This window comes from Camellia sinensis, chromosome 5, assembly GCF_055761805.1.
Source record: "Camellia sinensis isolate YWXY chromosome 5, ASM5576180v1, whole genome shotgun sequence".
NCBI classification, from domain to species: domain Eukaryota; kingdom Viridiplantae; phylum Streptophyta; class Magnoliopsida; order Ericales; family Theaceae; genus Camellia; species Camellia sinensis.
Window position 1 is genome coordinate 126,919,992 of NC_138965.1, and position 26,939 is coordinate 126,946,930.

The window sequence follows — 26,939 nt, forward strand, 5'->3', positions numbered from 1 at the left end:
TGGAAGGAGTTGGTGGTGTCCTACCACCTCTCCACAAGTGCACCTAGACGAGGACGGCTCGTGATAACCCGCGTCAGGCCAGAGCAGAATAAGCCAAAGTCGGTCTTGTCTACAATGTCGTGAACTCTAGCAGGGAGCTCGTCATACCAATCTCGTGCGGTCGTAGCTCCGTACCCTCTGAAGGCACGAGACTCGCCCCGTGGCAAAGAACAAGTATAATAAGATAAGGCAGTAATGAAAGTACAATCCAAAAATACAGTGCAAGAAATGCAAGTAAAGACATGCATAAATGCATGAAAACCGAGCTCATACCTTAATGGCGATGGATGAAAGGTGAGAAGCCAGCTTCCTCAATAGAAGGTCATTCGACACACCGAGAACGACGTCGCTAAAGCGTCTAATGCCTCCGAGTGGCAGGATATGTATACGGGGATGGTACCTCTCTGGATCAAATGGCCGTACCCTCATTGGTAGTGGCTCTGGCTTAGGCTCAGGCTCAGGCTCAGGTTCAGGCTCAGGCTCAAGCTCAGGCTCAGGTTCAGGCTCAGGCTCAGGCTCAGGCTCAGGCTCGAACTCTGCCTCGAGGTTAGCCTCAATACCTCCAGCCGCTTTGGCAACGACCAGCTAATCTGTCTCGGGAACAGATAGAAATACGGATGGAACCTTGGGAGGGGCTCTGTTATGTGGTGAATCGTCTACCATCTGGAAGATGGATGAAAAGTAGGTGAAAAATGAAGAAAAATGGAGAAAAGAGGGTAAACTTGGAAAAAGTCAACCCTAGGAGAGAGAAAATAGAAGAAAAAGTCGAAGTCAGGAAAAGTTCACCAAACCCAAAAGAAACTTGAGGGAAACAAGCCTAGAAAGGTAAAAATAAGGGAAAAAAGTATCAAAATCAAATTCCAATCGGTTCAAAGTGAAGAGAATCAAGAGGGTTTAGTGAATAAAGTTTGCATGGGGTGTTGGAAAACGCGTAAAAAACTCGGATCTAGAGAGGAAAAACACCTAGAGAGAGAAAGAGAGAGAGAGTAATTTTGGATGTGTGGTAGTGAGGAAATGAAGGGCCTTGGTCCATACCTAAAGACCCGAGTCAAAAAGACCGAAAAACCCTCGCACTGCCATCGGTGGCTGGCAGGGCGCCGGCAAGGCTCATTGGTGGCTGGCAAGGCTGTATAGTGGTCGGCAGGTGCCTGGCAGCCTCCCCCTGTGGCAGGCCAATGGCCAGTGGCCTTCTTTTGTGTTGTGATGCTATTTTGTGTCTTTGTTTCCCAGGAAGTGCAGAGAGAGGTTCACTGTTGGGTCCAGATTGTCTCTACGGAAGCTCAAAACTGTGTTTTGGCGAATGATGTTCATCATTGTCAACATGAAAAAGGTGTATTCTTTTTAAACATATTACAAATCCTCCAAGAGGTGAATCGGAAAGTCCCGTCTCTTTTTGCTTTCTTTTGTTGCGTAGCATATACATTACAAACGTTGCATGCGTATTTTACACTATTCATGCTTCACGCGTAGAGCATGTTGTTTATCATGCATAAAATATGCTTTTGTATTTTGCATAGAACATGCCCTCTATCTCAGTTGTTTAGCTTGCGTAGAATATGCATTGTCACTGTATCGCACATTGTTCATGTTAGTTATGCTTTCGTAAATAGGAAAGTTCTTTTCTTTCTTCCTTTGCCAACACAGGCAAACGATATTGTATGTTTGGTTTATTTGGGGGAGTTCCAGATTAAGTCCTTTGTGCATCTATCGCACGCATTCACTTTGTCCATCTATCGCACTTGTTTACTTTGTGCATCTATCGTACTTGCTCACTTTATGTATTTATCGCACTTGTTCACTTTGTGCATCTATCGCATACTAACCGTCAAACGATATTGTACGTACAATTCATTCAGAGGAATTCTAAGCATTTGTGTCTCGGTATGAGAACCTGGGCGACTTTGCAGAAGAGATTGTTCGTGCATCTATCATACACCTCTATATTTTTATCTCAGGACGCGTGATGCGCGGCCCTGTGCGGGTTTTATCTCAGGACGAGTGAAGCATGAGCCAGAATGATTTTTCATCTCAGGACGCATGACACGCAGCCCTGGGCGGGTTTCATCTCGAGACGTGCAAAGCATGAGCTCGAGCAGTTTTTCATCTCAGGACGCGTGACACGCGGCTCTGGGGCAGGTTTCATCTCGGGACGTGCGAAGTATGAGCCCGAGTAATTTTTCATCTTAGAACGAGTGAAACGTGGGCCCGAACGGGTTTTCTTGCTTCTCGAGACGCGTGGAATGCGAGCTCGAGCGATTTTTTCTTGTTTCTCGGAACGTGTGAAACACGACCTTGAACGATTCTCAATTTGTCAAGGATGCGCGGAACGCAACCCTGAGCGGTGTTTTCCTTCCTTGTCCTATGTTTTGGCGTGGTTAATGTGTGCTTATCTTCGTTTTGCATAAAGCTTGTGTTGGTTTTAAGCTTGAAGTTGTTCATTCATATGTATTCATTCTTGCTTATCGAATTTGTTATTGCCTATTGCATCATCTTGCATGATCATGAGTTTTTAACATAGTCGGCTTTGCGAAGCGTGTGAGCCTAGCTTTCAAAATTTTTGTGCATATCATTTTACATTTTGTCCCAGAACTACATAGGTTTGATTCCCTGTAAACGGATACGTAGGCAGCCTGCGGGCTGAACCATTTCTTTCTGTCTTGATTGTTTGTCCAAGTCTGATGGCCTTGTCAAAATAGGTTGTCTTCGGACTTTGACTTTCACTCACGTCATTTCATGACTGCGAGTTTTGTCAAAGAGGGGCAATTGTAGACACCCTATTTTTGACGGCCCTTACGACTTGGACACCATTGCATGTACACCCGATGATGAGTTTATATGCTTGCCAAGTGCTCGAAGTCCTTAGCGGAATGCCACAGATTTGAACCTTTCAAATCTTATACCTTTGTTGTCCTAGTTTTCGACCAAGCCTAGCTTTTTCAGCCTGCAGCCTCTGGTGGCTTGCCGGCCACCCCTTTTGGGCTACCGGCCATCACTTTTTAGCTGCTGGCCACTGTTGTGGCTTGTCGGCCACCAGTGTATTTTGTAGATATTTTATACCAGCTGTGCCAGCTGTTTGCACAGATGCATGCATCTATCCCCACGTGTAGGGTTGTATCTCCTTGAGGAAATTGCATGTTTTCTATATACAGGAGGCCCCTCTCTTATGTTTTAAGGTTAGAAAATTTTCAGATCAAAAATTTTCTTCTCTCTCTACAATTCTCTCTCTCTACCAAATCTCTACACTTTTGCCTATAAATCTTCAATCTTTGACTATACACCCTTAACCAAATCTCACCATCTTTGAGCTGAGGCACTTTTGAGCTTGGTTTGAGCTCTAGAGGGTGTGTTTACTTGGTTTTGTTGCTTAGAACTGCTTCTTCTCTTCAAAAGGTATAAGACTTTACCTATTTGCTTGCTTTCTCTGCTGTTTTTCCTATTGTTTTTCCATTGTTTTGGATTGTCAAAACTCTATGGTTTTTGGGCTAAACCTTGGACCAAAAAGCACTGAAAATTTTATTCGAATGTTTTTCCATTTTTGAAAATTTATTTGAACTGAAAATTTATACCTTTTGGGCCAAAAGCACCGAAAATTTATTCGAATAAAAACCAAGACCTTTTTATTTGAATGTTTTTGAAATGTCCCTTACGGATTTTGTAATTTTACCTCAACCATGTCCAAAACCATGACTTATCCCTCGTTCACAACCATGAAATGCAACCTCATTCATTTCAAGGAATGTAGCAGAGCTAGTAAGGCGGGATTGATGATTTTTCAATAAAAGTTGCTTAGTTTGTTCAGCCACAAAAAGGCATGAAATCAGTTCAGAGTATTTTGTAGATCAACACTTTTTATATTGCTACTATATGAGCATATTATCAGCGTAAAAATTTCAATACATATTCTATATATTGTACTCACTAACTGATTCATAATTTTACAACTTCAAGTGCAATCAATTATAAGGGGGTTTTTTGGGAGGATTACGGTCTTCTAGTACTCGTATTTCTCCTTCAAATTATTTCACAAAATAAGTGAATCTGTTATCATGAGGTACTCAATTTTAATTCTTCTTGGAGATGGTAGCGAATGAATATCCTTGTCTTTGCGTGATCTTGCAGGGATGCTTCATTTTCATTTTTAATAGTATCTTTAAACTATTGCCTCGAGGTGGATCTCAACATCAAAGATCAAAGATAAATAAAATTTTCTAAATGTCAAGAGTTATGAATTCTAATATTTGAAAATTCAACATATTCATGCACTCAACACAACAATAAGAGAAAATTAGTTTAAGGTCCCTCTCTCAATTTTAGTAATAGAAGAGATTCACAATATTATTTTATAATGTCTAAGGTCCCTCAACCCCACACCCATGTATTACAGAGAAATTTGGTATAAGCTTTAAACCTTCACCCCCCCTCTCTCTCTCAGACTCATGCCTCACCTCTTCCAAACCCACCACCCAATTCATAAATCCGATCCCACATATCATTTGAAACCGGCACAACCGACAATCTGGGCTGCCTGAACAGACCAAAACCCATCAACCTATCATCTCATTTCAACTCCTTCAGGTCCACCGACCTCTTCATCTCCCCTACCGCCTTCACATTTACCGCACTACCATCATCTTTGTACCATTCTTGGACGACGGAGACTACGCCGGCGATGCGGCGGGCTTTGGGACCGGAGTGGTAGAAGAAGCAAAGGTCGCTGAGGCGCATGGACTTGAGGTTCTTCTAGGCTTGTTTGTTCTTCACTCCGTCCCAATTTGATAAGCCTCCGTTGGCTGCTTGATCATCCCATGACTACTCTCCTACCTCTGTCTTCAGCAGCCAAAACTGCTTCTCTTTTCCCATTTTTTGTTTTTTGCAGACTCTAAATTCCAAGGATTGTTTTGTTTGTTGAATTCATTATGAATATAGACATAAATATAGTTATTGGATTAAGTCTCTTTTTGTAGTATAAAAATAATGTTGGATCAAATCACTAAAGCCATCAAACTGCAGACAACAAGTGAATTTCTTTGGTTGGAGGGGATTTTTTCTGGGATTGAGTAAATTTCTCTGGGTTGAGTAAATTTTTGGTTTGTTGAATTAAAAATGCTCTTGTTTTGAGAAAGTCTTGCAGATAACAAGCAGACTTCATATTTTTTGCTATAGAAAACAGCATTTGAGAATCCAATAAGATTTGAGCTTGAACAGCTTTTTTATATTTGAATCAAAGAAAATTTCTCTCTGATTTGGTCTAGAGAAAATTGAGAGAATTTTTCTAGACCAACCCAATTTTCTTTGAAATAGAGCACTAGAAACCAGAGAATTTCTCTGAATCAACTCAATTTTCTCTTAAGCAGAGCACTAGTTCAACCCAGAGAAAATTGAGTCCAAACCAAAGAATTTCTCTGGACCAACCCAATTTTCTTTGAAGCAGAGCACTAGTCCTCATTGTTGTCCAGAGAAATTTGAAATTTTCTCTGTGATTTGTTCAAAGAAATTCTCTGGATCGAATTTTTTCTGGATTGAATTTTCTCAGAATTGATATTGAGGGACTTTAGACATCATAAAAATATTGAGTGTCCGTTATGTTATAAAATCTTAATACCAGGACCTTAAAAAAATTCGCCCAACAATAATAGCATAATTAGTATTACGTGAATATATTAAGAAAAATATAAAAATATAAAATTAATTTTATCATGAATCACTCTTATAAAATATTTATTCAAAATTTATTTATATTTACCCTAATCACGTTGTAAAAAAACCACACAAATTTTATTTGTTTGTGATTGAACTTTTCCTTGTCAACTGAGTAGAATCTTATACTATTGTGATTGAACTTTTCCTTATCAACTGAGTAGAATCTTATACTAATAACATGTTATAAAATAATAATATATATGATATAGAAAAGAAAAAATAAGTACTATCTTCTCCTTGCAGAAGTACAAGTTTTATTCAGCAATATCTTTTACTTTTATAAACAAATATAATCGACTATACAAATCATCTAACCATCATTTTTTACTGTTAAATTTTTTTTCTCAATGCTAGAAATTTCACGTCCTTTGTCATTCAAATATAATATAATATATTATACAATACAAAATGAAATCTTGAAAGTTATAAAAAAGAGGAAGTCTGTGTTCTCACCAAAATTCAACGACGGTTAAGATAATTTATTCATAAAATAATGTGAAAAATGAGTTGGATGTGTGAGAGAAAATAAAATAATTATAATTTAAATGTAATATTTATTTTATTTTTTATAATTATTTTAATCAAAATTTAAAATAATAATAAAAAAGGCTCCACATCATCCACCACTTTTTGAGTGGGGCGTGTAGTAGACGCAACCACGACTGCGAGTGGTGAATATCAGTGAAGAAACAAAAGTCATGAAAACCAGATCAACAGTTACAACACCGCGTTCTTCTCATGACGACATACCCTCAAAGACATGTATGTACGGTGATATATATCTATCTACCTCTCTCTCTCTCTCTCTCCTCTCTTTCTCTCTCTCTCTCTCTATATCTATACCTATATCTCCAACTCCATTTTGCTCTGCTTTTTGGTCCTCAGACAGACAGACAGACAGACAGAAATTAAAACCCTAATTCACTTCGATCTCTAGAGAGAGAGAGAGAGAAACCCTCGGATTGTAATGATGGGCTCCAATTCAGCTCTCTCTGCCGTTTTTCTTCTCTTACTGTTCTGTTCTACGCCGGTTGTTTACGCCGGCGATATAGTTCACCAGGACGATGTAGCACCGAAGAGGCCTGGCTGCGAAAACAACTTCGTTCTGGTGAGTCTCAATCCTGTTTCTGTAAATTTCTTTTCTGTTTCTTCAATCGTATGAATGTACAAGTATATATGTATGTACGTATGTGTATGCGTATGTGTATATGTATTGGTTTCTTGAGCTCAATTTGTTTAGCTGGTCTGAGATGATGGTGATTGTGGTGGTCGTGATTGAAGAAACTAAAATTCGTACAGTATGATTTTGAGTTCATTTCGCTTAATAGAAACCTATAATTTTACTAATTTTTATGGTTTTGTAAGATTTGGGGATTGTTTCGTTTTTTTATTTTGTTTACTTGGACTGTATATGTACTGGTAAATATCAATCCTGTTTATGCAAATTTTTTTTTTTTTTACTCGTACGTATGTATAGACTAGTCTATATGAATGTATATATGTATGTATGTATCTATGTGTATATGTACTAGTTTTTTGAGCTCAGTTTGTTTAGATGGTCTAAGATGATGGTGATTGTGGTGGTCGTGATGGAAGAAACTGGAAAAACGTACTGTATGATTTTGAGTTAATTTAGCTGAGTCGAAGCAGGTTTTTTGGGGGGCTATATTTTCTTGTAATTTTTCTTATTGGGTTTTGTAAGATTTGGGGTTTTGAAATTCCCCCTTATTTAGGGAGAATTACATCCAGTGGGAGAAAAAATAAAATTTTACACAACCATGGATGGGTTGCACTGGCTTGCACCTTACATGTTTTTGTAATTTTTTTTTTATCTGTCCACTGTGTTGAAATTCTCCCTTTTATTTATTGGTGCCCTGAATGCTAATTCATGTCATTTATGATGCTAATTAGTTTTTATTTTTTATACTATTTATTTTAATGGAGAACATAATTGAATGATTGAATGAATTGGGTTTGTTCCATGTGAGTTTTATTTGAAAAAATTGTTTTTAGGGGGTTGATTTGATGGATATTAGTCTTCAGTTGTTTGTATTTCAGTGCAAAGACTGTTTGAGTTGATCAATATGTTAGAAACAATCTTTTTTGTGTCCCCTTATTGCGGATAGTTTTCCCTCTTATATCTTTATTTCGATAAATTGGCATGTTGTATGCTCCTTTGTGGAGCTGTGGTTTGTAGTCAGCATGTACAACAATTATATTTTTTGTTTGCTAGTTGGCATGAATGTGTTGAGTAGTTAAGTTATGTATGTACAACAGATCGATTTAGAAAATTGAGCATGTTTGATAAAATGGCATGTGTTGGGGCAAAGTTTTGGCATCAGATATAGGAATTTTAGATCATAAATGCTGAAGCTTTCTTACATGGAAATTAGTTGTTGCCAGATGATGCTTCTTTCTTACATCGTCTACAATTCGACCTCTTTTCTCTGTGGTTTCTAATGATGGGCTTTTTTTGCCTTTTATACTCCTCAAAGCAGTTCTCAGCTGAAGTTTTAATTTGATTCTATTTGGTAGGTGAAAGTCCCGACTTATATTGATGGTAATGAAGTGGCTGAATATGTAGGGGTTGGTGCTCGCTTTGGCCCTACCTTGGAATCGAAGGAGAAGCATGCCAACCAAACTAAACTTGTCCTTGCAGATCCATCTGATTGTTGTACTAAACCCAAAAACAAGGTTTTCTTTGTTTTTACTGTGTTTCTACATCGACCACTCAAATTCTTCTCATAGATGCATCATGTTTGAAGCATGTATCATTTCAGTTCATAGCATGTATCATGTGAGTTCAAAGCATTAGTGATATATTGGAGTCTGAATATATTGTGCCTAGAGGGGAGTGAATTGGCCAATCACTAAAAATTAATTTACTTGTGAGATTTACCAGCCATTAAAAATTCTAATTCAAATCAAGGGTGATCAAATAAATCATAGAATGATAAAGCAACAAATAGACTCAGGGATTACGTGGAAAACCCTCCAAGAAAACTCTCAAAGAGGGAGAAAAACCACTGTCCCAACACCTCAAATAATCCACTAAACAAATCAAAAGTTTACATGACACATGTAAGATATTACAACTATACCCCAGTTCATCTAACTCTGAAATCCTCTCCACCGCTCCATGAGCTTGGCCTGACCTGGTCAGTGTTCTTTGATTTGCTTGATCACTATAAAACTCCTTGCCTTGATCTTTGTACTCTGACGGCTCTGTTTAAACCACAAAATTCCTTTGATTTGCTGGATTAAAAACGTGTTATGGGCCGCATCGGCAATCTATCCCACTGGCGATTGATCTCTTAAAGTGGCTATCAATCCCTCTGGTGTGTGCTAGTGATTGATCCATTCGAGTGGGGATTGATCCCTCAGCAATCCAGTACAGGAGATTGATCCCCAATCAATCTTTTATCAATCCCTTGGTTTTGGAAATGTGCGAACTCACAAAATGGTGCTAGAAAAACAACATAATTGGTGCACTTATGAAAACAGAGGTGTCCTAAGAAAATAATCTACATGAAATGCACTTGTAAGTGTGTGGGTAATGGAGTAATGGTTTCAACTGCTGATCTAATTCTTTAACTTGAACACTCACAAAACTCAGTGTAGTTACCAAGCCCCATTGCAACACATTCCCAAGACCAAGTTTTGTGGTATGGAAATTGCCAAGACAATCTATTCTAGATCCTATTTCTTTTAGGATTTGGCAAGTTATATCACAAGCTTGTAATTCAAGTGTCCTTTTGTTTGTTAGCTTACGGGTGAGGTCATCCTTGTGCACCGGGGTGGCTGCAGTTTCACAACCAAGGCAAATGTTGCAGATGACGCTGGTGCTTCAGCCATCCTCATTGTAAACAATCGTGCAGGTATTTTTTATTTTGTGCTTCACATTTTCTTCAAATTTTTGGTCCATTAATGAAGTCGAAGAGTTGATTTATTCATGTGGGTGCAGATTTTGGACATTAATAATATGTAATTATTTTTCAATTGGGTAATTTTTTCCATGTTTGTGTACAATGGATCCACATTGGTATTCATAAAAGGATCTTTGTACCAAAAGGTGCTCAATTTCTTTAGTTTTTCATGGGATTTTTAAAAGTTAAAAAGGCAATAGTGCATGGTCAAATAATTAATTTCTGCTGGTCGATATTTCAACCAATAGTAAAAGGTGTCAATGTGGAAGAGATGATGGGGGCAGGAGTTATCCCTACTTTAATGTCATGGTTTCAATAGTCCCTTGATGTCTACTACAAAGAACATTTGTATCCCAAGAGGATGCCCTGAATAAGAATAATTTATCTGCTTTTATAATATGTTCATCTTTTTAAAGTTTGTTTATTTATCAAAAAATAAAATAAAATAAAATGTTCATCTTTGTATTGTCTAATTTAATAAGCAATTGGGAAAATCAATTGCACACGTTTTTATCTCCTCAATATAATAAGCAACGTACCTCTTTTCTTTTTTTTTCTTCTTCTAGTCTTAGTTAAGTGGGGGCTGGGGCGCAGTTTTTAAATGGGGATGGCAAGAAAGAGGAAGTGTTTCAAATTGGAGAAAAAGAGTCGAATTGGAAGTCACGTAAGAAGGAAGGAGGCTACTTCCCAAAAATGCACAGATATCTAAATTTGATAGTTTTAGATACCATTTCAGACCTATTGCCAGTACTATGTATCAAAAGTTTGTATCCATTTTTCATGATATTATGCATGGATCAGACTTGACTAGCCCATAGAATCTTAGGGTTTTCCCTGATGCTGCTACAAATAGGACAAATATACGCCAAATCTCGAAGGATGAGGTTCAAATTCGCCATTGCTATTATTTATATGCTTCCAGTCTCCTTAGAAGTCTGCTGAATTCACTTGGGTGTGGGTCTCCGTGTAATGTTTATCGATGATGATTATGATTAATCAGAGTGAAAGTCAAGACTTCTTTACCTATGTTTCATCTGTTACATATTATTATTTTCTTTTCTTGCAGAACTTTTCAAGATGGTCTGTGAAGTCAATGAAACTGATGTAAAGATAGGCATACCTGCTGTCATGCTCCCACAAGATGCTGGCACAAGCTTGGAAAAAAGTATAATGAACAACTTAAGTGGTAAGGTGTATTCTGTATGGTTTCAAAGATTAATGGAAAAAATAACTAATTATATGTTTGAATTAATAACACTATTAACAATGTGTCTTCCTTGTCTTAAATGATATTATTCTCTTGTTATTGATACCAGATGTTGTATTTGTATGCATTGGTTTAGTTTCTTTCCACCATAACTTATACATGCCCATTTCTTCAGTTACAGTGCAGCTATACTCTCCAAAGCGCCCACCAGTCGACATAGCTGAAGTGTTTCTGTGGCTTATGGCTGTTGGTACTATCTTATGTGCTTCTTATTGGTCTGCATGGAGTGCCAAAGAAGCAGCCATTGAGCAAGACAAACTCCTAAAGGTCATTATCCAATACCTTCTCATATACATAACCTTATCTTAAAGAAGGTTTATCATTTGCAAGATGTGAATAGTTGCAAGATACCACTGTTTTCTCTTGATTTGAGGTTGTTTATGTAGGATGCTTCGGATGAAGTTTTAAGCACGGAGGCCACTGGTTCTAGCGGTGTGGTCGACATCAGCACAACTTCAGCAATCCTCTTTGTTGTGATTGCTTCGTGTTTCTTGGTCATGCTTTACAAACTAATGTCACTCTGGTTTATTGAGATCCTGGTTGTTCTGTTTGCCATTGGAGGGGCAGAGGTGTGTCCATTCTTCATTTTACATTTTTTTTTGTATGCATGCTCACAATATACTAAAGAATATTTAAGGTCACTTGTTCTAAAAAAAATTGAAAACCAAATGTCTAATTAGTTTTAAGCAAGCCAGTATTATTATTTGTGGTTAGTAAATTATAGACAGGTTTCCCTGAGTAATCCTAGTAATTGCCGAATAAAGTCTTGTTCCTCTTTTCTAACATCTACCTCTTCTCTATGTTACACGGACTCGGATATGGGTATCTGATGCGGATGTGTATCTAGGGGTCAGATACTTCAAAATTAAAAATTGAGGATATGTAGATATGGGTCCAAATTTGGATATGGGTACGAGGATACGTTAAATAGTTTTTTTTAAAAATATATTTTTATATGAAGATGAGTTAAAAAAAAAAAACTAAGGAATAACAGATTTTGTTTAAAAAAAAAACAAATAAAATATAAATAATAAATAAAATTTATAAAAATTATTATAGATATAAAATAAATTATATTATATATGATAAAATAAGTTATTTTTATTTTAGACATAAAAATTATATTATTTATGATATATTATATGATAGAACTTTTTTGGGTGAATAAGATTATATAATATGAATAATATTATATATTATCATATTAATGTAATTTATATTATATAATATAAATGTAATTAAAAATATGAGAAAAGAGAACATAGAGAGTAAAGAGAAGACAAAAAGAAAGAAGAGAGAAGTCAACAAAAGAAGAGGGAGATTGAGATCGAGAGAGGAGAGGAAGAGGGAGATCGAGATCGAGATCGAGAGACGAGAAGAGAGGAAGAGAGAGATCGAGAGACGAGAGAGAAGACAGAGAAGGAGATCGAGCATCGAGCGAAAGTCGAAGTAGTCGAAGTTGTCGAAGCAGCGACCAGAGGGATCGAAGTCGGCGACTGATGTCTTCGCCCTTTCGAACGGCAACTAGGTTCTCTCTTGCTCTCTCATCTTTCATTTCTTTTGTCGTTTGTAAAGAGCCGTGTTCGAGAGAGAAGAGGTGAATCCGACATAGATCCCACACTTGCACCCGCGTCGTGTCGTGTCGACACGGGTACTTCGCCCCAAAGTGCCGAGTCCGTGTAACATAGTTCTCCCGTATATAGACTTGCATATTTTTTCTAACCTACCCAAATTTCTTGTAGTATTTGTGTGTGTATGTGTATATATATATATATTGTTACGGCCAGCTCACTATTGTTCAACAAGTTTCCAGTGTAGTACTCATCACAATTGTGTCCATTGTTACACATGGTTGTGCATACTGAAAATAGGTCAGGCAGATATTGTAGCCTATGGTCTCAAAGGCTGCATATACCTCAATTGTAAAGCGTGTCTCCTGTTTGGGATTAAACTCATGTACATCTTATTTGTGACATGGGCCCTTAGAGGTTTGAGCCTCAAGGTGTTCTTTCTCTGGACTTGTGTTGAAGTGAGCCTGAGGACCTGAGCCTCATATACTTTATGAACCTCACTTCATATTAACATGCTTGCTTGTCAGAGTTCAGAATACATCCATTGAAACAAGACATGAGCTGGTGAACTCAATTCATCTCATTTTTTCTTCTCGTTCTTTTGAATGCTGAACCTTGTATTCTCATTCTATTTGCAGGGTTTACAAACCTGTTTGGTGGCCTTGTTATCAAGGTATGTGTGGTATTGACTTTTTCAAAGCACAATAGTGTAATGTGTCACTTTTAAAGGGTTAAGCTTTGTTGAGAGGGAAAAGAAAAATGTCTAGCTATTATTTATCTGTGCATTTAAGAGAATATACATGCATGACAGAATTGTGATGGGATTATTCTTCTTCCTTTTTATTTATTATTGTTATTATTTTAAATCTTTTAAATGCACTTTATATGCATGTCTAGCTATATTTTACTTCTAACTTTCTCTTCTAGTTTCTTGTTTTGAGGACTCCTTGTCCTCCTTTGTATCTCTTTTTTTTTTTTTTTTCTTTTTTAATAAAATTTTGTTTTGTTGTTGATCAAAAAAATATTTTACTTTGCACATTGATCTGTCCTCGTCTATGAAGCACGGATACTCCAAAATAGGCTGCGTATGAGTATCGGATACAGATACGCATTTGATACGCTCGGATATGGCCAGAAAGTATCCCAAATTTTTTTAATATATTTTTTGAATTTCGGATATGGCTCGGATATGTGGGGGATACGTTTCAGATACTGTTGGGATATGGCGGGGCAGAAAATGTAATTTTGAAAACGTTTTTGTGAGTCAAACCATAAATAGAAGAAATTAAATTAAAAAAATACAAATCAGATCCTCAAATCAGACATATACGCACGAACCAAAATCAACAAAAAGGGAGAAGAAAATCCGAAGCTCAAATCGACAAATCGAAGCAAAATCTGGTTCCTTCTTCTTGATTGACCACAGTAGGTTCTCTCTCTCTTTCTCGAAGACAAATCGAAGCAAAAAGCTATATACAACAACAGGTTCTCTCTCATTCTCACTCTCACTCTCACTCTCGTTTCTCTTTCTCTATCTCTCTCACTCTCTCTGTCTCTTGTCTTGCTCTTGTCGTTCTGTCTCTCACTCCTCTCTCGCTCTTTCTCTCTTTCTTACGTTTTTTTTCTCTCTGCTCTCGTTCTTTTTTTCCCCCTCATCTATTTGGTTGCTTTATTTGATTTTTTTTTCCACTTTTTTTTTTTTTTTTTTTTGTTGGTTTCCCCACACTATTTTAATGTAAGTATTTCTTTACCAAATTTTTAATTTTAGGAACTTTAATGTTAGTATTTCTTTATTTAATAGGAATTCCTCTCTTTATTTATAAATTTGTTTTAAGTTTTATTTTCATGCATATTACTTTACGAACGTATCCTCGCCGTATCCGTATCTTACTTTTTCAGATTTTGGCATATCTTCGTATCACCGTATCTCATATCCATATTCGTACTTCCCTGGTCCTCGTCTTTCCCTCTGAAGAAAATTTCTTTGATCTACTGGAATGTGCTGGTCTTCAATTGTGATTATTTACATTTTACATCAACACATAGAGAATATGGAATTTTCTTGGTGATTACACACTTCTTCACTGTTTTGACTGGGACTGTGTAGCCTTTCATTAATTGTGATTCTTTTAGACTCAACTCCCTCTTTCTAAAAGTTATTGAAATGATGAGTAAAAGGGTGCCATCCATGTATACATGCTGTAATCCGAACTAAGAAAAACAAAACTAAAACCTTTGAAAAATTAAAACAAGACCCCATGTCTTGAAGCATGACCTTGTCATGTCCCTGTAGTTTAAGAGAAGAGAAAGAGTTAGGAAATGAGTTAGACTTCATTCCCTTTTATATTGATAATTGAGCAATTACAGGCCTAGTCTGAGTAATCGAAAAAGAAATGAATAAAAATATAACCAATTATTTCCTATTCTAACAATTTCCTATTTTAACATTTCCCCTCAAGCTGGTGCGAAGACATCTCTCATATCCAGCTTGTTGAGAATGCGATGTAAGGATTTGTTCCCTAGTCCCTTGGTGAGAACATCAGCTAGTTGGTCCCCAATCTTCACAAATGAAATACATATGGTGCCACTAGTGAGTTTTTCCTTGATGAAGTGCCTATCAATCTCCACATGTTTAGTTCTATCATGCTGAACTGGATTATGAGCTATGTTGATTGCGGCCTTGTTGTCACAGAATAGTCGCATGGAGTCAGTCTAATGGATTCCCAAGTCTCCTAACAATAGTTTAATCCATAGTAACTCACACCCTGAGCCATAGCCCTGAATTCTGCTTCGGCACTAGATCTAGCCACCACATTTTGTTTCTTACTTTGCCATGCAACTAGGTTGCCACCCACAAATGTGCAGTATTCGGAAGTTGATCGTCTGTCAGTGACTGATCCAGCCCAATCTGCATCAGTAAATGCCTCCATACTAAGATGGCCATGTTTTGAGAAATTGAGACCCTTTGTAGGAGAAGACTTCAGGTATCTCAGGATTTTCATAACAGCCTCCAAGTGAGAAGTTCTAGGAGCATTCATAAACTGGCTCACTATGCTCACAGCAATGGCAATGTTTGGACGTGAGTGGGATAAGTATAGGAGCTTGCTCACTAGTCTCTAGTATCTCCCCCTGTCCACTGGATTTCCCTCTTGATCCTCACTCAGTTTCTGGTCCGGTTCTAGAGGTGTATCACATGGTCTACCTTCAAGCATTTTAGTTTCCTTTAGCAAGTCAAGCACATACTTCCTCTGACATATGAAAATGCCATCCTTGGACCGAGCTACTTCAATGCCCAAAAAGTACTTCAAATAGCCTAAATCTTTGATTTCAAACTCTTTGGCTAAGTATTCTTTCAAATGAGGAATCTCCTCAACATCATCTCCTGTCAGAACAATATCATCAACATAGACAATAAGAGCTGTGGTCTTACCATGTGAGGAGTGTTTTACAAACAATGTGCGATCAGCTTGACTTTGCTTGAACTCATATTTCAGTATAGCTTGAGTAAACCTTTCAAACCAAGCCCTAGAAGACTGCTTTAGCCCACAAAATGACTTTCGGAGGCTGTATATTTTACCGTTGGACTTAGCATCTGCAAAGCCAGAAGGAATATCTATATAGATTTCTTTTGCTAGATCTCCATAAACAGAGGCATTCTTCACATCAAATTGATGAAGGGGCTAATCCAAATTTGCAGCAAGAGAGAGTAAAATTCTCACAAAATTCATCTTAGCAAACGGTGCAAATGTCTCTTGGTAATCCACCTTATAAGTTTGAATAAAGCCCTTAGCAACCAGTCTTACTTTGTATTGTTCTATGGAACCATCTGTTTTATGTTTTACCGTGTACACCCACTTACACCCAACTGGATTTTTGCCGCTAGGTAACTCCACTAACTCCCAAGTGCCACTCTTGCTGAGAGCTTTCATCTCTTCCATCATGGCATGTTTCCATTCAGGAATAGAAAGAGCATCCTGAAAATTGGTAGGTAGACTCACAGAAGACACTTAAGACAACATAGCTTTATATGAGGAAGACAGATGAGAATAAGAGATATGATTACTAATAGGATGCTGAGTTCATGACCTAACCCCCTTTCTATTAGCAATTGGAACATCAATATCTAAAAAAGCAAGAATAGAAGTACTAGAATCAGAATTATCTGGACTCTCAGTAGAGATGGGTGACTCTGGACTAATGTTTTAAAAACCGGACCGGTGAGCGAACTGAAAAAGGGATTGGGTGGACGGGTCACCGGTTTAACCGTCGGGTTGAATCGGAATTGAACTGTGACGTAATAAATATATTAAAATTATATTTAATTAAAAATATAAGTAATAAAATTATAAATTAAAAATATTAAAAATATTAAATTATCTTAAATATTTGTCTTAATATTTTTTTTACTGAAAAATATAATAATATTTAAAAATATTATTAATTTCAATTTTGGAAGATGAAATCAAATATTTAATATTCCCTCCATATGATTTTAATTCAAATAATTTGATTGAAAGGAGAGCAAAAATTTTGGAGGGATATCAAATTTTCAATATTCCCTCCAATACATTTGATTGAATCCCACATGGATTTCTTGAATTTTTTTGAAAGAGTTTTTTTCTTATAAATAGGTGAAGACTTTCATAATAATTTCATCAAGCTCTTAATGGGATTCCTCACAAGAGGAGACCCTTGAAAAAGAGTTTAAAATTAAAATTTTCTTATATTCTTATATTTTATATATATATATATATATAAAATAAGAAAGAAAGAAAGAAAATAAAAAAAAAAAAATTTCTGATCCGGATCAACCTGGCGAATCGGCTTCGGGTCGACCGATTCGCTGGTCCAACCGCCGGTTTTTTCGGTTCTCCTTAAAAACGCCGGTTTTCATTTCTGGCCAGTTTAGAGGGTCCATTCGGACCGGAACCCCGACCGGTCGACGATTCAACCAGTCGAACCGGCCGGTCCGATTTTCAAAACCTTGCTCTGGACACTCATCCGGAGAAGAAGTTGGCAGTAGAGGAAGAAAAGTAGTCTCTTGTATCTAGATGATTTGCTGTCTGTCCTTGTCCCTGATATAAACTTTGTCTGCTTCCTTTTCCTCAACAACTGCTGGCTCATCATCCGCTATCTGTTTAATAGGAATAGGAATCTCGTCACACCAAGGCTCCCCTTGAAGGGATGACTGTGATACCGGGGGGTCGGAAAATAGGGTTGAGACTCAAAGAAAGTAACATCCACAGAGAAATCATTTGCGAGTGGGAGGATGATAATACCTATAACCCTTTTTGGTGGCAGAATAACCCAGAAAAACACACTTAAGAGACCTGGGATCCAATTTACCACGAGTGGGTAAATGATTTTGATAAAAGCAAATACAGCCAAAAGTCTTAGGAGGAATGGAGAACCCAGAAGGGGTAAACCTGAACAAAATTTGAAGAGGTGTTTGTTTTTGAAAAACTTGGGTAGGAAGACGATTAATCAAATAAGCGGCAGTGAGAACTGCGTCCTCCCAATAGGATCGAGAAACCTGCATCTCAAAGGATAGACAACGGGCGACATTAAGGAGATAGCGATTTTTTTGTTCTGCAACACCATTTTGTTGAGGGGTATTAGTGCATGAAGTCTGGCGAATAATGCCATGAGTGGCAAAGTAAGTTGCAAGGCCAGAGTCAATATATTTCCCCCCATTAGCAGAATGTAGAATTTTGACAACCACCCCAAACTAAGTACAAACCATTTTATGAAAGTTTTGAAACATATAAAAGACCTCACTTTTATATTTCATTAAATAGACCCAAGTGGCCCTAGAATAATCATCGATGAAGGTAACAAACCATTTTTTATCGGTCAAAGACACAAAACAAGATGGACCCCATACATCAGAATGAATTGAAGAAAATGGAACTAAACTTTTATTAAGAGAAGGAGCAAAAGAGGCTCTGTGTTGTTTTCCAAGTTGACAAGACTCACATTGAAAATTTGACACATTATTTTTCTCAAAAACAGAAGGAAATAAATGCTAAAGTAATAAAAATGAGGGATGTCCTAAGCGACGGTGCCACAGCCAAATGTCTCCCCTGGTGGATGGTAACTGAATAGATAAGTGAGCTAGCTTGTTGATCTGACCCAGAATGTAGAGACCATGTTCCTCGCTACCACTGCCAATCCTCTTCCTCATAATGAGGTCTTGAAAAAGACAATGATCAGGAAAAAATGTCATGCTACAATTTAAGTCACGGATAATACGACTCAAAGACAAAAGATTAACACCAAAATTTGGAACATAGAGTACAAAGGACAAAGGGAGGGAGGAGGTAGCATGAATTAAACCTTTCCCGGACACGGAGGACATAGTACCATCAGCAATACGCACTTTTTCCTGACTTGATGAGGGGTTATACTCTGAAAATAAATTAGAGGAGTCAGACATATGATCGGAAGCACCTGAATCAATAATCTATGGTACAGTCGTATGAGAGAGCAATGCACAGGGGGAGGAAGCCAAGTTACCTGAATGGGCAAAAGAAGAAGAGGGAGCACCTGTAGCAGAAGTGGAGGCTCAATGGTCCAGCAAGTGGCGAAGAGCAATCTCAAAATCCGAGGCAGATAATCCCGAAACATCAACAGCAGGGGAGACAACTGGAGAAGAAGATGATAGCTCAACAGTGTCTAAATAAAGTGCCCGAGCATTGGCTCCTCGGCCTCTAGACTGACCAGACCTACCCCTTCGAGTACTAGGACGGTCTTCTTGGCCGCCAGAAGGAGGAGTCCCATGTAGCTTCCAACAGGTCTCTTGTGTGTGGCGAGGTCGACGGCAGTAGTCACAGAAAAGACTATCCTTCTCAGAGGAAGAACGAGAACCACGAGTCACATGGTCTCCATCGCGAGGGGGGTGCAGAAACTAAGGCCGAGCGATCAGGAATAGTAGAAAGAAGTATCGCAGAGCGGCGACTCTCCTCATTTTGCACAAAAGCAAAGGCTTCTTAGAGAGAAGAAAGCACATCCATGCCAAGTATTCTGCTTCGAACCGGATCATACTCTCTTGCGCCACAAATGTCCGGTAACCAACAGAATTAGTGGGACAGATAGACTTGTAATCCTGAAGGTGATCAAGTCGCTTTCACCTATTGCTAAGGAAGGTAAAATATTGGAGGATCGTCATCTCACCTTGTACCGACGTAACTCGAAAGCCTGTGAGAAGTTTCCCTTCTGAGAGTAAGTGGTAGTCACGGTCTCCCAAATATCCTGTACAGTGTCCATAGAGAGATAGCCCTCTCCAATCTCCGGGACCATAGAATGTATCAACCAACCCATAATAAGGAAGTTAGTGATCTCTCACTGATCATAACTCGGGTCTATGGTGAGGGGTGCCTAGATTTTGCCATCAACATATCCCATCTTCCCTCTGCTCTTCAAGAAAATAGTCTGATTCTGCTACCACGCTAGATAGTTCTGACCGTTGAATAGAGAAGTGGTGATTTTAAGGCTAGGGTTGAGATTATCAGACATAGTAGAAGGGATAAGGGAACTCTCGCTCTTAGGTGGCTGAGAGATTGCGGATTCACTAGTGAAATCTGCAATGAATATGCTACTCAGTAACCTTCAAACCCAGGGCCAATCACAAACTCAGAAGATGGTGGAGAAATAGAAAACAATATGACCATAAAGAGATCAGCAAAAGAATATATATTATTTTTTTTTAATGTATCATCATTTTTTTTTTCCTTTTTTGTTGTTTTATTTTTTATTTTTTTATTTTTTTAAACAAAGTCTAGGGTGAAACCATTACAGGAGATAGTCGCGAGGAGAGAAACAATGATACCGAGAAGCCGATAGAGGCCAAGAGGGCCAGTGGAGCTGCCAATAGGCCCCTAGGAAGCCAGAGGGGCTATCGCCTAAGCCGAATAGGCTGTCGGGGAGCCCAAGTGAACTGCTGAAGGCCTGGGCAAGGCTGTCGGAGGCTGGTTTGGGTTGGGTGAGGGTCGACGGTGGCTGTCAGAGACTGGCTGTCGAAGGATCTACAGTTGTTGTCGAGACTCCTGGACTCAAGAGAGGATTGCCGACAAAGGAGAAGAAAGGTAAGGAGGGATGGGCTAGGGTTTTGGTTTTGATTCCATGTAGTTTTAGAGAAGAAAAAGAGTTAGGGAATGAGTTAGACTTTATTCCCTTTTATATTGATAATTGAGCAATTACAGGCATAGTCTGAGTAATCAAAAAAAGAATGAATAAGAATACAACCAATTCTATTCTAACAATTTCTTATTCTAACAGTCTCCACTGTGTCTCTTAAAAAAAAATTACTAAGAAACGGACACACCAAACCCCAAAAAAAATTATTAAAAAATATACACTCCATGTGGCATGTCCATATGTATCCCTACTGTGTTCGTGTCTCATATGTGTCCAACAGTGCTATAACACTTATTTTGAAGTGTTGGTGCTTCATAGCTTAACGGTTTACAAGTTTTAGGCCTTAAGATATCCTGAATTAGTAAACCTAAAGGAGTGATCAATGGATGTAAATTCACTTTTTTTTTTTTTTTTTTTTAATTTTTAATTTTAATCTTTGCCTCCAGGTTATTTTCTTCATACTTGTGCTTAGGCCCATATGTGTTTCATTTCATGTGCCCAAGCAATAGACATGGATGCCCCCAAGTGTCTGTCCATAGTATGTCTAGTTCTGACAAATTAAAAAGTTTTAGGACACGTTTGGACATATATCTGAAATGTGTTAAGGTGTGTATGATGAGTGTTGGTGTCATGGTACCTTCATAAAAGTGTGCTGCTTAGACCACCAATTTTTCTCAAACGGCAATCTTTTTGTTAATGAAAACATTGGACCAAATCTTTCATTACTTATTATATTGTAATATATGGTGTTGCATGGTAGGCATTAATGAAATGGGTGATTCTATTACACACCATAAATCCTTTCAGTACACACCACTTGCTCAGTTCACACTACACACAAATTAAAGTTTTTAATTTTGTCTCAATACACAACACTAATTTTCAAATAATACCAAATTACCCTCATCTTCTCCAACTAATCCTAATCCTAATGCTAACCCTAACCCTAACCCTAACCCAAACCCTTGCCCATCGCTGGCCAGCAGCCGCCGACCTCCACTCCTTCCCCTCCTCTCTCCGGCCCATCCTCTATCTTCCTCTTCTTCTTCTTCATTGTCTAGATTTGGAAACCCTAAGCCTCTCTCTCTCTGTGGTGGAGGAGGCTAGGATGCAGGAGGCCTAAGTCACGATGGAGAGGTAGGGGAGAGGGATCGTGATGGCGGGGTAGGGGTGGAGTTGTTCACGATGGCAAACGGGGAAGCGGAGTTGTTCGTGATGGAGAGATAAAGGTGTACGACGGCGAGGGGTGGACAATGGAGCTGGAGAAGGTGCGGCGTGGTTGGGAAGAGGGGTTGGTGGTGGCTGTGATGGCGAGGGTTGGCGACGGTGGCGACAATGGTGTGGTGATGTTGGGGTTAGGACGACGGCGTCTAGGAAGCTGTTGGAGGGCGGAAAGTAGAGGAAGACTGTGGAGAGGAGGCAATTGGAGTCCAGGGGCTGTGGTAGTGATTGCGGCAGCCGGCGGTGGCTGTCAATAGGTTAGGTTAGGGTTTGTGGATGAAGGGGATGGAATAGAGATGAGGGCAATTTGGATATTTGATTGAAGGATAAAATTGTAATTAAAAAATTATGAATAATGGTGTGAACTAAGAGTAACTGAGGTGTGTAAAAAGAATTACCCTAATGAAATATCTAGTGAAAGAAGAGATGTTCTTCCGTGTAAATGATGTTTATTCTTTTGAGGATTTTGTTAATGAGTGCCCTAAGGCCCTCCCTTGTTAACAAGTTCAAAATGGTTGTACATTCTTAGGGCAATTATTAACGAGACCCTTCATTTAATAAAGTTTGCTGAGTTTCTTTCGGCCGAAATTAGCATTATTCTTTAAAAAAAAAAAAAATAGTTGCTGATTTGTTGTCTGTAATAGGTATTTAGAAGTATGGACTGACAGTTTAGCAAATATAGTTTCAGATGGTTTGAGCATGCTGCAGAATCATTTGTTAAAGTACCCTTCCTTGGAGCTGTCTCATATCTGACGTTAGCTGTCTCTCCATTCTGCATAGCATTTGCTGTTGTTTGGGCAGTTCTTCGCCGTGACTCCTGTGCTTGGATAGGACAAGATATCCTTGTAAGAATGAATTTCGATTGTTCTCGTTTAATATTTGATTCTATGTCTGCATACTTGTGTGATCTTGACGCAATAAAAGGAAACACCGACAGCCTAAAATTCAGTAATTCTGCAAGAGGAAATATGTTTGTAGAGACAGATTCAAAAGTTGACTTTCAAAGCACTATGCATTACTTGAACACGAATTAATCATTTCTGGCATTCTAAGAGCTTGTTTTGCTACTTTCATTATTGCCTTGTGTGCATTATGCTACACTTCCTGTGAGATGCTTTGCATTTGTTCTGTTAATCTATGTAGTGATACAAATTCTTAAAAATAAATAAATAAATAAATTATGGTGACTATGGTCAATGATGCCAGCAAAAATGACACAGTAGATTTGTCAAAGACTTATGTGATGGACTTGCTACTTGTGGTGCTACTTTAGCCTCCCATATTTTCACAGAAGCATACTTCTCTGTCATGATATACATCCCGCAGTTGCGTAATTGGATTCATATTCAAGTATATTAGCTTGCCACTTATAAATTGATGATGAGCCCCGATAATAATAATTTTACTTTTTCCTTTCCAAACAGGGTATTGCTTTGATAATCACAGTTCTCCAGATTATACGTGTTCCTAACCTGAAGGTGATTTTACAAACTTACAACAACTTATTCTACTCTTCCTTGGATGTTTTCTCGGATTGCTTTGAATGTTCCTGGTAGTTTTCTTTTTGGCAATTTTGTGGCTACGAATTTTATTCTTAAGAATGTCGAAATGCAATAATCAAAGTTTGAAGAAATTTGCCAAGATGTAGATCCAACACTACTAATAAACAATCTATTATCTCTTTAGACGAATCACTTGTGAATATTGCCTTTGAATGCATGATGGCTATAAATCCAAGATAATCATGTCATTTTTGAACCTGTCCTTCCTAGTCTTCATCTTGTCCAAATCTTGGGAGGTCTTCAGTGTTGTTAGTCATTGCATAATCACGTAGAATTGAATTAATAGATAAAAATTCCTAGCATCCAGATCATGTAGATTCTAGGTAATCTAGAACATAATTAAGAAGTTACTGGATCTTGAAAACAAAACGAAGGAAGATGAAAAAGGCATCTGTAATGCTATAGTATAATGTACTCAGGAATATTCCACAGAATTATTACCATAGCAAGTTCTGACTTATCAGAATCTGAGTACTTACAAAGAACCACAAATTTTGTCAGAAGATACAAAACATGAAAATTTTGCAGCAATAAACTTTTAGCACTTGGACTCTAAATAAAATGATCCTCAAAACTTAGAAAGGCAGTATTATGAAATAATAATGACACCATTATTCCTTGTGCACTAGGGGCATCTCCAACAGTTCACCAAATATTTCATCAAATCTGCGTAAAAAATTGACGAATTTCTCTATTTGATATCGCCTGCTCCAACAGAGTGATTTGGCTTTTTATCAAACCACCGGTCAACCGGGCAAATGACCAGCCGGTTAACCAGGCAATGCAAAAAATAAAAAAGCAACAATTGAATTGTTTGTCATAATAACTATTAAAGAAGAGAAGCATTGTTTGGTTGGGAACTTAGGATACAGAAGAAGAAGAACAATAAGAACAAGCTGAGAGAGAAGGTCTGGGTCACCACCACCGACACTGAAGTTCCTCCTCTCCTGGAGGGTGGGTGGACACTTCCATTCCATCATCATTACTTATTGTGAGATTTAGGCGATATAACTAAAGGAAGATTTCTTTTCTTTTTCTTCCCAAATGAAAGCACCTCTTCCATTCCATCAGCATCTCTCTCTCTCTCTCTCTTTCAAACAAAAGATGATAGAAATATTCAATTTTAGGAATGGTCTCAGGTTCTAAATATGGGTTTGTTCGCAGAAGATCTAGAGATAATTCTAGTTTATGCTTCAGCGTTGAGATTGAGAAAACTCTAGTGTCAAAAATGGAAAAGAAACAGAAATTTCATTTGTTCATTTCCATTTTTGAAATAAATTCAAATCTCAATCTCCTATCTTCAGTAAGTATTATTTTCTCGGCTGCCAAACAAAGGAGGAGGAGAAGAAGATTGGGGGAAAAGGATCTCAGATTCTCAGTCAGGGGAGGAAAGTGAGAAATTTACAATTCCCAATAACATAGATAGAAATCCAAAAAAATTAAACCAACAACGAACCCAAAAACATTACAAAATGAAGATCAAATTTTGAAACAGATATACTGAAACAGAAAAACAAGATGCAAAATCAACGACATATGTGACACCATGGACCATTCTCGCATTACCTGAAAGCTTCAACTTGCTTGAAGAAAAAGATAATCTCTATTTGATAGCAGATTTAAAAAGTGAATTCAGAGGAAGCTTTGATTTTTTGGGCCTTGAGATTATGAATATTCAAATTGATAAGTTGATTTCTAAGAAATCGAGAACATTTGAATCGTCCGGATTCATATTCGATTCCGATCTTGCAAACCCAGAAACTGATCTCCTAGTTCAGATTTCCAAACCATGGCTGCTTCTCTTCATTTTCTCTACAATCCGGACGATCGCGGGGACAACCAGTCGGACGTCTGGTGGGCCCCACTACCAACGTACACACACAGTAAAATGGTGAAATTGGCCCCAGCTCCTCAGTTTGGTGAAAATTTTGGGGTGTTCTCAATTTTATATCATTTTGATAAAACCGTTGGTGACAAAAAATGTGTCCTTTTTCACCAAATTCAAATTTGGTGATGATTCTGGTGAACCGTTGGACATGGCCTAAGTTAATATATAGAAAGAAAAGATAACTTTTAAGTTACATATTTTGTTTTCAAGATTGATGTGTTATTAAGTCCATTTTTGAGTGAACAGAATTTCTCTTTATTATTTCTGTTATTATTAGCGTGTAACTTGTGTTCTTAGAAATGAAATCGTTAGTACCTTTTACGAGTGATACAAGATATCTTACACCATATTGGTGCAATTGCCATATGGGTTTTAAGGTTTCAAAATGTTAATTACATTTATACCTGCACTGCTTATAATTGATTTTTGCTTTTCTTTTCATTCATACAAATGGAAATATATATTCTTTGAGAATTCAAGTAATTGATCTTGATGCTCAGTTAATTTCTTGGTGCATGGTACTTTAAAAAATATCAAGTGAATAAAATGCTCAGTAGAAGAATAGCATATGAAAAGTATATCTTGAGTGAGGGAGTCCATCTGGTTGTTGTAGGTGGCTTGACGCCTATGCAATCGAAGTAGTTCCCATGTCAAATGGACTTTCTACCTCAATTCATCTGGATTCTTTGCATCTTAGAAAATTCTCTAGGATTACCTGTTGGTTTCCATGGCTTAACGTAGCATAGTTGACCATATAGGTTTCTCATGTGCATGTCAAGTCTGGTGTCTCAGGGATTGGACTTCAAATCTTTGGAAGGTTGACTTCAGGCTGAGAGCTGGAGATAGATAGACATAATTCAATCCATGAAGCCAACCCCAATAGTTGTGATGAATGATTGTTGCACTTAGTTCTAGTTCTGTTAATTGAATTTATGAAGTAGTAATATTTGGTGGCTTTAGTACAATTTAGCAGAAATAATCCAACTTAAAAAAAGTAGCATTTGGTGCAGTTATAATTTATGATAATGAACACTTATTTTTGGTAAATTCATTCACATTTTTGTGATTATTAAATTTAAATTGTGGTGTTAATGTGTTTCTTCATAAAAATTACAGCGAAATATCCTGAATGTTTATTACTTCGTATGTATAGTAAATGTCAAGATAAGGTACTGTGCAGTTATAGTGGGATAATATTGATTTCAACTTCAAGATAGGAGAAAAGGCTGCATATACTAATCTAATAATGAATACATGTTACATCAATACATTACTTGAGTAATTTGCATTGATTTATGCTTAACAAACCTGAAATTAAATTACAAGGATGTAAAATTGGGAATTTATTCTTTAAGCCTGGGACCAGTTTTAAGTCTTCATGTAATGACAATAAAATTCCATTTACCAAGTTTTGGTCCTTTTAGTTTGGGATGCGGGGTTGACATGGACATAGCCTCCAGCTGTATCTGCTTGGTGGCTGCTCTAACTCATACCTGTGTTCCTTACACCTGACAGGTCACATGGGATGGGAGAACCAATTTCCTCATTTTATAGCTCATTATATCCAGCATGTCACAAGGGAGAACCAGAGTTCGCTTGTTTAGATCTTTAATATAATCACAATTAAAG

The 26,939-nt window shown here is 37.7% G+C and overlaps 1 protein-coding gene across 2 annotated transcripts in view; it reads left to right on the forward strand.

Moving 5' to 3' along the window:
* The first annotated feature begins 6,446 nt into the window (after positions 1–6,446).
* Positions 6,447–26,939, forward strand: part of SPPL4 (SIGNAL PEPTIDE PEPTIDASE-LIKE 4) — a 29,774-nt gene continuing 9,281 nt past the window's right edge. Inside the window, exons 1-9 of one of the 2 annotated variants that reach the window (XM_082869761.1) lie at positions 6,447–6,847; positions 8,275–8,433; positions 9,506–9,617; positions 10,732–10,851; positions 11,048–11,199; positions 11,319–11,501; positions 13,142–13,176; positions 22,543–22,705; positions 23,285–23,338. In XM_082869761.1, coding sequence (XP_082725887.1) covers positions 6,707–6,847; positions 8,275–8,433; positions 9,506–9,617; positions 10,732–10,851; positions 11,048–11,199; positions 11,319–11,501; positions 13,142–13,176; positions 22,543–22,705; positions 23,285–23,338 — 1,119 coding nt within the window. In that variant the 5' untranslated portion in view covers positions 6,447–6,706. The remainder of the gene's footprint in view (positions 6,848–8,274; positions 8,434–9,505; positions 9,618–10,731; positions 10,852–11,047; positions 11,200–11,318; positions 11,502–13,141; positions 13,177–22,542; positions 22,706–23,284; positions 23,339–26,939) is intronic. The other variant, XM_082869762.1, reaches the window with a different exon arrangement.